The sequence below is a fragment of the Erpetoichthys calabaricus genome, chromosome 12 (genome assembly GCF_900747795.2).
Source record: "Erpetoichthys calabaricus chromosome 12, fErpCal1.3, whole genome shotgun sequence".
In the NCBI taxonomy this organism is placed as follows: Eukaryota; Metazoa; Chordata; class Cladistia; order Polypteriformes; family Polypteridae; genus Erpetoichthys; species Erpetoichthys calabaricus.
In genome coordinates this window covers 57,810,230-57,827,939 of record NC_041405.2, presented here as the reverse complement: position 1 = coordinate 57,827,939, position 17,710 = coordinate 57,810,230, and the positions used below count along the sequence as shown (strand labels likewise).

Genomic DNA, 17,710 nt, shown 5'->3' with positions numbered 1-17,710 from the left:
TTCTTCTGAATAAAGGTATTTAAATAAATGTTATTGGAATATTTGAATCCTTCCCGATATTTTGAATGAGTCTAGCAATTCTCCTGTGTCCTCTCTCATTTAGAAAGTGTTTAACTAACATGCTGATACTAACTCGATGTTTTTGTTTATATCACTGTTCTCTGTAAGCTCTAGGTACTGCAATTTTCTGATACACTGGAAACACCACATCTTGTTTCAGTTATCATACTATAACCCATTGGTTGGATAACATCTAAACCCTTTGACTACATCTTCATGTCTGATATTATGAGCTAGAGCAAAACGATTGGCTGTTTGGAGAAGAAGGCAATTTATTTTAACAAGCAGGCGCGCCTAATAAAGTGGAATGGAGTTCTGGACAGATGTAATCTATGGTTATTGACAAAATGTTTATATCAGATGTTTTCGATACTCATCTTAATTCTGTGCTTGAATGTCTTGTGTAAAATGATCCAGATAACATAGGAAAGAGGTTTGGGGGCAGCCGCCCATATACTTGCAATTGGCTGCCAAACCATAGCAAAGATGTGGTTCAAATTGATACAGATCAGTTCATAACAAAGAACAATCAGTATATAAAACCATGGCGCTTATATATATGGTAGACAAGAACTAATGTCATCAGGCCAGAACAGGAAGTAGCATCCTGATGCCGGAACTGGAAGTGGCAACATCAGACTCAAGTGGAATTTCCCGTTGATCGATCTGCTAATGGAAAAGATTAAGGATTAATGCATTCTGCCATTCCCTGGTTTGGTGAAGAATTACCGTCTTTTAAGCCTTTTAGCTGCCTCCCATGCGCACGTGCTTGACACTTGAATAACTTATACTGTAAATCTAAAGCATAGGTTCTTAAAGTATGTATGAATTTAAGGCACGCAGACTCATGATTCACAATAGTACTCAATCAGAAAGGGTCACGCAGGGCTTGCAGAGTATCTTGAGACTGGTCGCAATTGCTCTGCATCAGCGATTCTTTGGGGCAAAATCCACTCCCCCAGGATGTCTGTCGCCGATGATACTGGGTCTCAAAGACACAATAAAGGTAAAACTGGGTCGGGAGAAACATACCGTATATACTCGCATATAAGTCGGGTCTTGAAACCTGAAAAATCGATCATAAAATCAGAACCTGACTTATACACCCGTTCAAAAATATGACACTTAAATTTTTTTTTTACATCTTCTTGCCTCCTCCAATCTCACACCAGTTTCTCAGACACATTGAATTTTGTTGCACAGCGCAGTTACCAATTTCTTTTGCCACTTCAACGACTTTTAATTTAAAACCATATTTAAAATCATATTTTCTTCTGATCGAATGCTCCATCTTAGATAAGGGATGCTCTTACAATAAAGGTGTATGAGGGTTTGAGATACAAAAAACAGAAAACAGTGCAAACGTCGCTTCGGAATAGTTAGGGTATTACCGTGTGGTCATGTAGGCACAATACATAGAAAAAAATGGCAGTGTGCTCCGTAGTTACTATCTCATGTGGGTGTTAGTATATCATAATCTCTTGGACCAATAGCGTGAGTTTTCCACATTCAACTTTTACGACTGACATTATAAAATACCAGAAATTATACAGTAAAATCAATCCCCACGGGAGAACATATCTGTGAGTATATACAGGTTTAAGAACCACTAATATAAAGCTTTACACACTGTGGCTCATGCATTTTGATCTTTAGTAAGATTTTATCAACACCTCCTTTAGTGCCTCTAGATTAACTTCACAACATATTGTTATTGAAAATAACAATATTTTTATATTTGATTAATCCAATTTACAGTTATTAAGGGCAGGTATTATCCCAGTAGTTGCCAGGACAAAGTGAAGAACCAACCAAGTCCATCATCAAACCCACACATGCAGACATCAATACTCTCATGGTGCCAATTTAGAATTGTCAGTTAACTTAACAGGCGGGTTTTTGGATTATGGGAAGAAAAGCCAGAGAACCCTGATACAAAGTCCTTACAGACACAAGAACACATGTCACCTCCACATAAAAAAACAGGCATGGGATTTCATGACTAGGATGCTGAATCCATTAAGGCCAACCAATGCACCACCATGCCACTTCAAAATTCCTTGTAATAAAAAGATTTAGTTAAGGGTATATATTGAGACCAAATCTATTTACATTATATTAAAAAGATAACAGTGTGTTGCTCTCTTCTGATCTTTTATAAATCAAACATTACATGAAAATTATTCAATGTATATTTATGAACCTTAAATAAAATGCAAATGTGTGTGAAAACTAAATTTGTAATATTGTTGGACATTATATAAAAGTTAAACTTTTCAGTGTCCTAGATTATATGCTTATTGTGTGAGTCAAGTCTTATCATATCTTGGTGTTTGGCTGTATCTCAAATTGATGAACTAATTAAAAAACTGAGAATCAAATTGAGTTTCTCCTACACAAATGTCATATTTTGCATTTAAGAGCAGGACATCAATTTTTCAATTAACTTTCCTATCAGCATTCAATTACAGTGATCTAATTTATATCAATGCCGCTGCTATGATGACAAAATCTCTAGACATTCGGTTAATATTTTGTCTACATTTTTTGTGCTGTTTTTGAGGGTGCGATTGACGTCTTTGATGATGAGGGCAATAAATTGTTGTTTTTCCCCCCATATATTAGAACTTTTCTGACTTTTAAAGTTATGGCATTTTAAACTTTCTCATGAATGCATCACTTATGAAACTTCACTTCCTACCACTGGATTTAGTGAAAAGTCATTTTATTTTATACACTCCACATCTGGAATGAATTGTGGAAATCTAAAAAAAGACAATGCTTAATATGACATCATCACTTTACAGAATTGTGGAATGAGCAATTTAAAGACTGCATATAACTTTTACAGTTTGTTTTTCTTCTGCTGAGTGTTGAAAACCGGTTGACATATTTGCATTTACCATTTTGTACTTGTACTGCGTCTGCATATTTGTAACAGTGAGCCTCTTTACAAATAACATTTCAGTCGTCTCAGTTGTGATTTTTCCCTTAAAGCCTTTTCCCTAAAGTAAGGAATTCATTATAGTTGTCACATTTATAACAGTGTTGACTATTCCTAATCTTTATGTATTTATATGGTCAACAATCACATATATTTGCCCTACATACATAATGGACTGTTCGATCACTTACTGCATTTTATGCACAAACCATCCACCTTAATAAAAGACCGTGTGTCCATCTGGTTGCTATGTCTCTGTCATTCCAACAGATGATGCATGAAAAATACTTGTAGTAATTAAATGCACTGCATTTGTCATTCTAACAGAAAGCGCATCACAAATATTAACACTGCTTTTATGAATCCCATACCAAACAGCATATAATAGAGACATATGCATTGTATTTGCCATTCTAAATGCATCACAAACATTTGCAGTAAGACATGTTAGTACAACAAATGCTCCATCTTTTAGAAAGATAAATGCAGTGTATTTTCTTTCTAACATGCATTACAAAATACATTCCAATAGACAATCCACTGCAAACAAGGCTATGTTGATTACTTAGATTTTAATCCATCTTAAATGGGTAGCACAGCAAGTGACATATAAAATAGGTAGGTAGAAACCAAGAAATGGTGTGTGTGAGCATCTGAGAAGGAAATTGGGCAAGACTAAAGATTTAATTTACTCTGAACATGGTGCTAGACAATTCAACATTAAAATAAGGAATGTCAGACATGTCTGGGTGTTCACACATATCTTTATGACAGGTATATAAACACTGGGCCACCACCTATGTCGGGGTTTTCACACACGGCATTATCACAGGTATATACAGTAAATACTGGGACACCACCCAAGAAACAATCAGCCAACTGTAGACCTCTTCTGCAAAACAGATGAAACGGGCAGACAGCACTGCTGAAACTTATGGAAAATGACATTTGGTTGGCTGACAGTTGATTGCAAGAGTGGCATTGAATGAGGCTTATATAAACTCACAACTCCTGGCATATTGTCAAGCATGGCCATTTCAGCTAATGAGCCATGTAAGTTCTACTGCACTCAGGGAAAAAAAATAAAAACCTTTAGTGCAGAGAGTCACTTGTCTGTTAGGTAAATGTACATAAATACAGTGGCCACACCTGAAATATTTCTGTGTAGGTATATATGTATCATTACATATGAAGGGGGCTCAAAAATGACCAGAACTGTTAAAAAAAGAGATGCAATGCCCTTTTCCCAGCACTTTTCCCAACATTTCCTGTACTCATCTTTTGTAACTGTTTCTAGACCATCCTGCATTTTGTCTTCCACTGTAGCAAATCTTCCTTTCAGTGTCAATTTTAATTTCAGATGACAAGAAGAACTAACAAATATGGGGGTTTATGAAGCAACATTCACATTGTATTTGGTCAAAAATTCTTTGACTGACAACAAGGTGTGTGCAGGTGCACTGTCAAGGTGCACAAATTAGTTTTCTGAACATTGTTGTGTTTGGTTGGAAATCACTTCAGTTTTTGTCCAGTGCCTCCTGATTCACCAGTACAAGAACACCCCTACAAACTGTTCGACTCGTATTGATATCAACTTATGCCAGATGTTGAATTTTTGTTGTATTTTGAAGGTGGCTAAAAGGGAACTGCTGTAACTTTTATAATAAATGGTGTTTTTTAACTATTGTAGGACTTTTTGGGTCCCCCGTCGTATTCTGTATGTACAGTAAGTATAGAGCCTTGAAAATTTTTCAGTTCCCTATACGTTTTAACATTTTGTTGTGCCAGATATTACCCTTTGATATCGATTCCATTTGACTTTATCCTTATTGATCTAGCAACATTGGTGTGCATTCAAATTAAAATGAAATATGTCAAAAATTTGTACAAACTGTAAAACGCAAATCAGTTTGTTAACTGCAAGCTGTATCAGCTCTCATACACAAGTGTTCAAACATTTGGAATCACTCATAAATTTTCCGATTTTTTATAGAAATGATCACTTTATTATCAAGGTATCATTACATTGATTTTAAAATGTAGCAAAAACATTACTAATGTCGCTATTACTTCTTGAAATGACAGACTTACAACTTGTTATTCACATTTTACTCATTTTCTGTAGTCATTACTACAGTGATGTAATGGTAAACTCTCTTAGCTCATTCTTAATTAAAGATGTCATGCTATTTTCTAAACCCTGGTCTGGAGTCTATTCCAGGTGGCACAGGGCACAAGGCAGGGACAGACCCTGGGCAGGGCATCAGTCCATTGCAGGACAAAACAGACACACATTTACGGGCCAGTTTAGCTTCTCCAGTTTGCTTAACCTGCATGTCTTTGGACAATGGCAGGAAATCAGAGCACCCAAATTAAACTGACGCAGATATGAAAAGAATATGTAAACTCCACTCAGGGAGGACCTGGGACATGAATCCTGGTCACCTTACTGCGAGATAGCAGCGCTAACACTGTGCCACTGTGCCACCCTAGTTAATCATGTTTTAATGCTAAATAGATATTAGAGAAGGGGCAGCATGGTAGTGCTGCTGCCTCGCAGTTAGGAGACCCGGGTTCGCTTCCCGGGTCCTCCCTGCATGGAGTTTGCATGTTCTCCCCGTGTCTGCGTGGGTTTCCTCCGGGTGCTCCGGTTTCCTCCCACAGTCCAAAGACATGCAGGTTAGGTGCATTGGCGATTCTAAATTGTCCCTAGTGTGTGCTTGGTGTGTGTGTGTGCGCCCTGCGGTGGGATGGCACCCTGCCCAGGGTTTGTTTCCTGTATTGCGCCCTGTGTTGGCTGGGATTACCTCCAGCAGACCCCTGTGACCCTGTAGTTAGGATATAGTGGGTTGGATAATGGATGGATGGATAGTTATTAGTGAAACCTTTGTAATTGTGTCAGCACAGCCAAACCCTGTTACTCTGCTTAATACAGTAAATTGTCTTTACTTGGGTTGCTAGGTACTGGCACTTCTAAAGTTTAAATCTAGGTTCTAAAATGTCCAAAACAAAAACACTTACTTCAGAAACACATCCGCCTTTTGTTATTTTGCGAAAATGAAGGCTATTCCATGTGACAGATTGCCAAGAAACTGAGGATTTCATACAAAGGTGTCCACTACTGTCTTGAAAGAAGCTGAATCTAATCAGGACAGAAAAAGAAGAAGACGACCCAGACACACATCTGTTTAAGAGGATAAGGACGTCGGAGTCTACAGTTTTAAAGAACAGACAGCTTACAGATCCTCAGCTGGCTGCTTCAATAACACTAGAATTCCTGAAGCCTATGAAAAAACTAAATAATAAAAAAAACAAACACTAACTTTTACGAATAGCCAACATGTACACTGGGTGTTACAAACTCAAATCAAATCTGTGTTTTTATTATATTGTAGAAATAATAATAATAATAATAATAATAATAGCAGCTCACTACTCAAAACACGGCACACCCAGTCTCGAAACCGGGACCTTTGGGTTATAAGGCAGCAGTTCTTACCTCTGCACCATTCAAGAATACGTGTAACTTTCCTGTCAATTTACATTTGAGCTTGAGTTTTTAACTCATTGACAAAAAATTATAAATCAAATGCTTTTTTTTTCTTTGGTTTTATTCTTGAGTAAAAGCGTATGTGTTTATTTGATATTTCAATTAAAGTCTTCACACATTATACACTTCTCGTCATTATTAATATAACATGGAAAAAGTTTTTGTTGTAGGTATGTGTTTTCTTGCATTTCTCGCATTTCCTTTCATCCTGCACTTACCCAGATCTTTGGAGACACAGAACACACATGAAATGCATGTATTCCAAATAATGATACACTGTATTATTTACCCTATACAGCTCCAGGTACATCACACACAGATAAGGAGCCTTGGCTTGAGCTGGGAGAATTGAGCTCTGTCAAGGCGGAGGATGGGACAGCAGGTTGCTTGCTGCTTTTGCTGATTGACACATTTACAAAACAAAAGACGCTGAGGGACAGGTGTGAAGGAATTTAAGGTGGGCCAGGATTACAAGTTTTTTTGTAGGCTTCAGGAATTCTAGTGTTAAATGGCACACACCAAATACCGGTGTCATTTACACTGAAATGACGACTTTGGGATGCTGGCCTTAGAGGCAGACTTCCAAAAACATAAGAAACTGGCAAATAATATGAAAAGATAGAAATGGGCAAATGTTTGGAATCACCCAGAAAGCCACAATTCAATTTCTTTTCTTTTGCCTGTTTTAAAGTTTTCTTTTTACTGTTGCAGACGGTAGAAGTGGACAAAGAAATTACAATGCCTAGATCTGTGCATTCCTCTTATCTTATCCGCCTGGCTCCAAGGGCATCTGCTTCAGGAGAAACCGAGACTTGAAAGACTTACACAAAGCAGTAACTGCAATTAAAGATAATATAAAATAACATTCAAGGATTTACAATCTCCAAGGCATTTCACATGAAGAACACCTGGTTAGAAAAAGAAATAAGTTCTTTGACATAAATTTTTAAAAATCATTACCATTAATACTGCAAATACTGTATATGGTTTAAAATATTTTCATCTGATGAGACTAAGCTTTTAGCTCCGAATGCCAAGTGGTGCGTCACAAACAAATTAACACACACCAGTCCAATCAAACTACTCCTAGCCCAGGGTGGTGGCAGCATCATGTTATGGCTTTGCTTTTATGTAGCAGGAATTGGTTATCTTTATATGACTGACAGGAAGATGAATGAGGCACACTGCAAACAAAAACTGGCTAAAAAATCTGTGTTTCACTGCCAGAAAGTTGAAGGTGTGCTAGGGGTTTCTTTTTAAACTGGACAACAAGCCAAAGCAGACTGCAGGAGAAACAGTACAAGAAATGGATGCACCAATCTGAGTTCTGATTCTATTCAAAAATCTGTGTCAAGACCTTAAAACCCACTGTCCATCACTGTTCCCAAGCTAATCTGACACAGCTAAAGCAATTTTGCAAGGCGGGATGAGCAATCGTTGCTCAATCATGAAGAATAAAATAAATCCAAAAGGATGTTTATACTGATCCTGGCCGAGGAGAATGAATTATCTTAAGATAATGGTATTTCATTTTGTTTAGTTTTACTATTTTATAATTTGGATAACTTGGATAAGTCTCGAAATATTTCTCCAACTTAAAAACTTTGTCCAGATGAACAGAATCAAATTTCTAGGATTTCCTGGATTATTGAGCATGCATCGAGACATCGAGAGCCACTTTGGCAAGGACGGCCTAAAGCTTGTACGTGAGTATGAGCAAACAGCACGCAAGATGGCAGACTACAGTAACCATCTGAGATTCAGCCTCAGATGTAGACAGAGCGGGATCACTCCTAAAAGTCTACAGATGAAATCGTCAGTAAAAGGCCTGCGAGCTAACAAAATCCTCCAGAAGGCACAGAGTCAGCTGCTAAATGAACGGGTGAGACAAACTAACTTCACTATTGATGTTTTAAAATCCAAAGAGGAGCAGATCCACCAAAGACTTTCTTCACTTCTAGATGAGAAAACACTTCAACAGGTGCTTAAGTTCACTGAGAAGGCTCGTCTAGCACAGCATGAAAAGTCTAAAACCAGGCAAAAGAGGAAGTTTGATCTACTTGCTGTGCGCCACAAACACCAGCACACTATGGGGAGTGTCCTCCACAACCAGCAGAGAGAAGGATGCCAGACAGAAACTAAAGATGTGGACAAATGGGTAAAGAACTTGTCTGACAAACAACTCACCCAAGCAGAGAAAAACGTCCTTTCTAAAGGGTTAAATTTTGCGGTCACACCGAAACAAATCCCGCTAGTGGAACTGATTACAGCCACATAATCTGCTATCAGAAACAACAACATTGCTGATTTGGAAGCAGAACAACTGCGGATAAAAGTTTCGGCATGTCTCAGCAATGCAAAACCCCCTGCATCCAATATCAGCATTGAGGAGAGGAAGGCCCTCACGGCACTCAGCAAGGACAACAACATCATCATCCTTCCAGCAGACAAGGGGATATGCACAGTTGTGCTAAACCAGACAGACTACCATGAGAAAATTTTGTCTCTGCTCAGTGACAAAAATACTTATGAGCCCTTAAAGCGAGATCCAGGTAGTGGTTACAAGAAAAAGGTGATAGATTGTCTTAAGCAGTTAGTTCAGGACAATGCTATTGACCGGACCACATACCACAGATTATACCCAGGGGAATCTACACCAAGTCTGTATGGTTTACCAAAAATACACAAACAGGGTGCTCCTTTAAGACCCATTGTGTGCATGATCAATTCAGTCATGTATAACATCTCCAAATTCCTGGCCGCTGTTCTTAACCCGGTGGTAGGCAGCTCAAAACACCACATTCAGAACACATTGGATTTCGTGGAGAAAGTGAGAGAGGTCATTATGGAGGCAGAAGAAACCTTGGTCTCATTTGATGTTACATCTCTATTCACTTGTGTCCCAGTGACTGAAGCAGTGGAGGTAGTACGTAAGAGATTACAGAATGACCCCACTCTCAGTAAAAGAACCTCTCTCAACGCAGACCAAGTGTGCCTGCTTTTGGAACTGTGTCTTCAATCAACATATTTCATATACAAAAGCCAGTACTACAGGCAGAAGCACGGGTGTGCCATGGGTTCCCCTGTTTCACCTATAGTAGCCAATCTATATATGGAAGAAGTGGAAAAGAGGGCTCTATCATCCTATCCTGGAACACCACCGAGCCATTGGTTCAGATATGTGGATGACACCTGGGTGAAAATCAGATCTCAGGAGGTACCACAGTTCACAGACCACATCAACGGGGTGGACAAACACATCAAGTTCACCAGAGAGGATATGGAAAATAACAAGCTAGCCTTCTTAGACTGTGAAAATTCCATCGTCAACGGGGGACATTTGAAAGTGGATGTGTACCGTAAACCCACACATACGGACCAGTATCTAAGGTTTGACTCTCACCATCCACTAGAGCACAAACTAGGTGTCATTAGGACTCTACAACACAGAGCTAACACCATTCCCACAGACTCAGAGGCCAGGGAAGCAGAAGAACACCACGTTAAAAAGGCCCTGAGTAAATGTGGATATCCCAGCTGGTCCTTTGTCAAAGCAGGGAGGACACCTAAAGAACGCTCCAAGCGATTCATGAGAGAGGAAGGACATCCACTGCCTAAGCGAAAACCCTTAGTGATCCCGTATGTGTCAGGAGTATCGGAACAGCTGAGGCGCATTTTCTCGAAACACCGGGTCTCAGTGGCTTTCAAACCCCAAAACACGCTACGCCAAAGATTGGTCCATCCCAAGGATCGGGTCCCACGGCACAAACAGAGTAACAAAGTTTACGCAGTTAAGTGCCAGGAGGAGTGCCGTGAATTGTACATTGGGGAACCCAAGCAGCCACTGGCTAAGCGCATGTCACAACACAGAAGAGCTTCCTCGTCAGGCCAGGACTCCGCAGTCTATTTACATCTACAGGATAGTGGTCACTCCTTTAAAGATGAAGAGGTGCACATCCTGGACAGGGAGGAGCGCTGGTTTGAGAGAGGAATCAAGGAGGCCATTTACGTAAAAAAGGAACGACCATCTCTGAACAGAGGAGGGGGCCTAAGGGTACATCTGTCGCCATCTTACAATGCTGTGATTGCAGCCATTCCTCAACCCTCTATGAATGGTTCACACGTCTACTAATCAGTGGACAATTTGCATATCACTGATCAACTGGTCCTTTGTCAATGGTGCTAGTCTCTGTGATTAAGCAAAGGTACTGTTTATAAGGTTGGGGAATCCTGCAGTCAATTGAGACTGAGGAAGAGACTTGGATAAGTCTCGAAATATTTCTCCCACTTCAAAACTTTGTCCAGATGAACAGAATCAAATTTCTAGAATTTTATAATTTTCTTTCTTTTTTTGGAGGGGCTCTGTGAAGAACAACATGCAACTCAAATATAATTTTTCAATTCAATACATTAAAATAGGTGGCTTTAAGACTTTTAATGTGGAAATGGGGGATGAGGGATGAGATCTAAATCATTTTTCCAGGTAATTTATAAATATATAACCATTTTCTATCTCCGCTATACAGTGATCCCTCGCTATATCGCGCTTCGCCTTTCGCGGCTTCACTCCATCGCGGATTTTATATGTAAGCATATTTAAATATATATCGCGGATTTTTCGCTGCTTCGCGGGTTTCTGCAGACAATGGGTCTTTTAATTTCTGGTATATGCTTCCTCAGTTGGTTTGCCCAGTTGATTTCATACAAGGGACGCTATTGGCAGATGGCTGAGAAGCTACCCAACTTACTTTCTCTCTCTCTCTCTCTCTTGCGCTGACGTAGGGGGGTGTGAGCAGGGGGGCTGTTCGCACACCTAGACGATAGGGAAGTTGCTACCTTCTGTGTGCAGCTGCTTCCTGAAGGACATGCTACACGGTGCTTCGCATACTTAAAAGCTCAAAGGGCACGTATTGATTTTTGACTTTGTTTTTCTCTGGCTCTCTCTCTCTTCCTGCTCCTGACAGAGGGGGTGTGAGCTGCTGCCTTCAACAGCTTTGTACCGGCGGTGCTTCGCATACTTAAAAGCCAAACAGTCCTATTGATTTTTTTTTTGACTGCTTGCTTTGTTCTCTCTCTCTCTCCTGACGCGCACTCCTTTGAAAAGGAAGATATGTTTGCATTCTTTTAATTGTGAGACAGAACTGTCATCTCTGTCTTGTCATGGAGCACAGTTTAAACTTTTGAAAAAGAGACAAATGTTTGTTTGCAGTGTTTGAATAACGTTCCTGTCTCTCTACAACCTCCTGTGTTTCTGCGCAAATCTGTGACCCAAGCATGACAATATAAAAATAACCATATAAACATATGGTTTCTACTTCGCGGATTTTCTTATTTCGCGGGTGGCTCTGGAACGCAACCCCCGCGATGGAGGAGGGATTACTGTATTCAACTAATGACGAAAACACTAGAGAAAAGGATGGGGAACACTGAATGCCTCAAAGTGTGTTGTACTGCATTGTCTAGAGAGGACTGGGAACATCTGGAGAATGACAAGCCCCAGAAGTGAGTAATGTCAAGGCTAATTAATTTTCTGGGGAGCATTCTTGACTCCAAAAATGGTTCCAGTGATCGAATGGACATGGTTCCTGGGTGGTGTTTAAATCCACACCTAAGCTACACTAATTCTAAGCTTAGAGTCAGGAATTCAGATAGGCATGGGCTCCATTTAGAAGATACAGATGGGAAGACTGTATTTTTGGACTATGAGTCTGTGGAGCAGCCACCATGACTTACAAAGTCCAGTGCAGTATAGCTTAGCACAGTGCGGCAGAAAGGCATTCTGCTCTATTTCCTTATTTGTTGCTTTACCTAGAGGGGGCTGGGCAGACTTGTGGCCTTGGAACCCCTGCAGATTTTTTTTTCTCCAGGCATCTGGGGTGTTTTTTTGTATTTTTCTGTCCTCCTTGGCCATCGTACTTTACTTATATTCTATGTTAATTGGTGTTCCCTAATTCTATTTTCTTATTTATTTGGTCTTTTTTCTCTTTCTTCATCATGTAAAGCACTTTGAGCTACATTATTTGTATGAAAATGTGCTATATAAATAAATGTTGTTGTTGTTTACGTCTTCCCAATATTTACCTCTCTCCCTTGTGTTTATTTTGTCCAATAAACCTTTTTACCTTTCATAACAGGACTGGCTCTTTTGTTCCAGAAAAGAATAATAAAGATTTTGAGGCAGCTTCTTTATGGCCGCAGCCACATTGTTTATTACTGCTATGCTGGTTGTTTTTCAGGTCACACTGTGGTTATGTGACAGGTTAAGTCTTTCTTCCTTCCTTCCTTCCCTATTAAAGATGGAGGCATGCCAATCCTTTTCTCCAAGTTTATAGATACTATGTGTGTTCTCGAGGTGCAGTTAACTACTTATTTTGGAAGTTAAGATTTTTTATATTATTTTTCACTTTGATGTTTTATTTGATTCATGATCCCCTCTTATTCAATACTACATTTAGCTCTCATCTACAAGTCCTAATAGATTTCTTTCTATCTTCCCTTTTTGCTGATTATGGGACAAAACTGGGAGCCAATTCTTTTGCTACAGAGACATCAGCCTAAAATAAAATTGAAAATGTATGTTTGTACTGTATGTCTGTTACAATATTAATCTATGTATGTTCCCATCATTCCATCATAGCAACTGCACTGTACACTTTAAATATAATTTCAGATATGTGTAGATTTCTATGAAAGAAGAAAGCAGGTGCAGGATGTGACACCAAATGATAAGGCATCTGATAGATAGACAGACAGACAGACAGACAGACAGACAGACAGACAGACAGACAGACAGACAGACAGACAGACAGACAGATAGATAGATAGATAGATAGATAGATAGATAGATAGATAGATAGATAGATAGATAGATAGATAGATAGATAGATAGATACTTTATTAATCCCAAGGGGAAATTCACAAAATCTGCAGATTTTACCAGTGTATTAAAATATTTGCCTCCCTGATTGTTTGGCTGATCTAATGTTAAAGATTATCCTGAAATTAATGTACAAGACCTTTCTCCTGTGTTGCTCAGGTACACTGCATGACTAAAGCACTGTAGACCTTAGTATGTAACAGGAGTCAAGTCAAGTGTCACTAATTCAGCAAGTGTCAGAAAGTCACTCACCCTTCTGTACCACATTGTCGCTAGGACTGTGACTTTTATTTTCTCAACTGACTTTCAAGTCTCATTAGATGGATTAAGTGGAGTTTAATAACTTTTTTTCTGTGTTTTAATTTTTTCATTTAACTTTTTAAATTTATTGCCAAAATAATGAACATAGTTTGGCTGATCAGCAATTTATAGAACATACAGTATACACAGATAACAAATGTTCTAAGGATGTTAGCTTGATTTGCTTTTTAATTGCCAATCCAGATTCATGTATTTATATAATAGTTTTTAAAGCTCATTTTTTCCCATATGAGTAAATGCTTTTTAGGCCTAAATGTACTGTATACTTATTCCATTCATTCTTTGTTGTTTTCATTAGAAAGTGACTGATAGTAGGAATCTATTCCTGCAACACTGATGCAAAGTTGGAAGTAAACCATGGTGGACAGCAGTCCACCGCATGGCCAGCTCACAATAAATCATACTGCACCTACAATGAACCTAACCTGTATGTACATCCTCAAGATGTGTGAGAAAACAATAGTATGTCAGAGAAAACTCATGCAGAGACAGGGAGAATGTGAAAAATTCACATAGGCTGCGACCAGGCTGGGAATCAGGTACACGTCCCAAGAGACTTGAGACAGAAGATTTCACAACTGTACCAACATGCCACCTTACCTGATCTACCTGTATGGTAAAATTATTTTAATGCTTTTAGTGAAATAACCAGAACTGTAGTTGGACTCCAGATAAAGCAGGAAAATTACACACAATAGTATAAAAGTCATCATGGTAGCCATCACTGCAGAGCAGGCTATAGAGACACCTGTAGTCCTAGTCTCAATGCACAACAAAGCTTAGTGGGACTATTTCAAATTACAGCATTATTAACTGACTAGAAAATGGAAGTACAGAATGATAGTCTTTACCATGACTAGTTGATTTTTCTTTTACAGTGGATACATTCGTTAACAATGCCATAATAATCTGTGATGTACTGGTATCCCATCTAGGGGAGGTCCCAGTTTGTTTGGGGTACTGCTGAATTAATCGCCAGCTCCTCACAGACCTAAACAGGACTGAATAAGCTTAGACATGAACAAAACTGTATTTTATTTGATCATTGCTGAAGTAATCACATAGTAACTAACTTTGTGAATATTCCCATTGTCTCTTTTGCCCAGTCTCCCTGTTATTCAAGAGTTTTGAGCACAGGATTAAACATAAGGGAAAAGAAAGGGAACTCCAGATCTTTAAGAGCATGTTTTTTTCTTTTTTAAGCATAAGCAATCCAGAAGGTAACCAGAAATTCCCAGGAGATTACGCAACACAACAAACACAACAAAGATGTTACTGCTAAGCAAATCTCAAATGGATGATATTTTGGACAATCTATGTTAGGCCACAGGTTCAACACGCCCTTGACCCTCTGCACTTTGCATATCAGGAGAAGGTGGGAGCGGAGGATGCCATCATCTATATGCTACACCGATTACTCTCTCACTTGGACAGAGGCAGTGGTGCTTTAAGAATTATGTTTCTAGACTTCTCTAGCGCCTTCAACACAATCCAACCTCTGCTCCTTAGGTACAAGCTGACAGAGATGGGATTAGATTCATACCTAGTGGCATGGATCGTGGACTATCTTAAAGACAGATCTCAGTATGTGCGTCTTGGGAACTGCACGTCTGACATTGTGGTCAGCAACACAGGAGCACCACAGGGGACTGTACTTTCTCCGGTCCTGTTCAGCCTATATACATCGGACTTCCAATACAACTCGGAGTCCTGCCACGTGCAAAAGTTCGCTGATGACACTGCTATCGTGGGCTGCATCAGGAATGGGCTGGGGGAGGAGTATAGGGACCTAATCAATGACTTTGTTAAATGGTGCGACTCAAACCACCTACACCTGAACACCAGCAAAACCAAGGAGCTGGTGGTGGATTTTAGGAGGCCCAGACCCCTCATAGACCCAGTGATCATCAAAGGTGACTGTGTGCAGATGGTGAGACCTATAAATATCTGGGAGTGCAGCTGGATGATAAATTAGACTGGACTGCCAATACTGATGCACTGTGCAAGAAAGGACAGAGCCGGTTATACTACCTTAGAAGGCTGGCGTCCTTCAACATCTGCAATAAGATGCTGCAGCTGTTCTATCAGACAGTTGTGGCGAGCGCCCTCTTCTACGCAGTGGTGTGCTGGGGAGGCAGCATTAAGAGGAAAGACGCCTCACGCCTGGACAAACTGGTGAGGAAGGCAAGCTCTATTGTTGGCATGGAGCTGGACAGTTTAACATCTGTGGCAGAGCGAAGGGCACTCAGCAGGCTCCTATCAATTATGGAGAATCCACTGCATCCACTTAATAGTATCATCTCCAGACAGAAGAGCAGCTTCAGCGACAGACTGCTGTCACTGTCCTGCTCCACTGACAGATTGAGGAGATCGTTCCTCCCCCAAACTATGCGACTCTTTAATTCCACCCGGGGGGGTAAACGTTAACATTTAACATTATACATAGTTATTGTCTGTTTTTCACCTGCATTATTATCATTCTTTAATTTAATATTATTTATTGTATCAGTATGCTGCTGCTGAAGAATGTGAATTTCCCATCGGGATTAATAAAGTATCTATCTATCTATCTATCTATCTATCTATCTATCTATCTATCTATCTATCTATCTATCTATCTATCTATCTATCTATCTATCTATCTATCTATCTATCTATCTATCTATCTATCTAAATAGGATGGGTGAGTTTGTTGGACTAAATTGACTGTTCTCATCACAAATATTCTAATATTCTAAAAAAAATATCTAGCCTTTGCAACCTTCAGATCTGGAATTGGTGTTATTTTGGAAAATCTGTATGAATAGAATTGGTAGCTTGTTGGGCTGAATGGACTACTCTCTTCACAATTATTCTAATGCTCTAAAAACATAGTCTGGCCTTTCCAACTTTCAGATCTCAAATTGACATTATTGTTCAAATTGACACCTAGGTGAATAGGATGGATGAGCTTGTTGGATGGCATGGACTGTTCTGGTCACAATTATTCTAACGTTTTAAAAAATTGGCCTTTTCAACTTTAATATCTGGAATTGACGTTATTTTGGATAGTATAGGTGAACAGGATGGACAAACTTGTTTGGCTGAATGGCCTGTTCTCATTATAATTATTTTAATGTTGAAAAAATACTCTGGCCTTTCCAGCCCTTCTCTAAAGGAACAGCTAATGTAAAGAGTGTCAGTTTACTTCCAGCAAGAAGAAAAAGAAGAAAATGGCACCTGGTGTTGGCACCATTAGAAGCAAACTGAAGCCTTACAAACCAGAACACAGGCTTCTTTAAAGTAAAATAACTACAATTACATGTATTTAAAACACCACCCGATCTTAAAACATATAACAAATCTGTTGATTTCTAATTGCTATGGCTTTTATAAGGCATCCCATATATAGAAGACAGTAAATGTATTTTAAAAATATATGTTCTGTTTGGATGAGTGCCTCCTAGTAGTCAAACCATCTTCATAACAGCAACCTTCAAACCTGCATTATAGACTATGTAAAAAAGTGCTCATAAATTCTTACTTCATAAATGGTGGATTAATTTCTTTAACAAATCATTTCCCAATACATGTACCTAATGATTTAAAAAATTCTTATTGACCAATATGTTTTTATGAAATACTCAATAGTGAGTCAGCGGCAGTATGAGCTGTCACTCCATATTCAAAGATTCAGCTTCAGTGCCAGCTGCACACTGCTTTCTAGTGTAGCTAAAAGAACTGGTCCTTCTAAAGATAGTGAGCTGCCTAAAACAGCAATGAACTGAGCGATAATCCACTGAGTCAGCATCAACAAGTGCCATGCAGTGCTACGGTATATTTAATTTGCAAGTTAAAAGTCAACAAAAAATGAATATGGTACATTTAATATGACTTCACGGAAAGCCAAACTAATAATGATACAAATATGTAAAATAATCTAGACATCCCTGCATTTATTCATATTTATAACTTCTTT

General features: G+C 39.1%; 1 protein-coding gene across 1 annotated transcript; it reads left to right on the top strand.

Annotated features, from left to right (window-relative positions):
- Window positions 1-8,208: 8,208 nt before the first annotated feature.
- On the top strand, window positions 8,209-10,635 carry LOC114663084 (uncharacterized; the record flags this gene model as incomplete). Its single annotated transcript, XM_028816850.2, is given in 1 exon segment — window positions 8,209-10,635. A coding segment is annotated over 1 exon segment (2,427 nt), but the record flags the coding sequence as incomplete, so codon positions are not given.
- Between the last annotated feature and the right edge of the window lie 7,075 nt (window positions 10,636-17,710).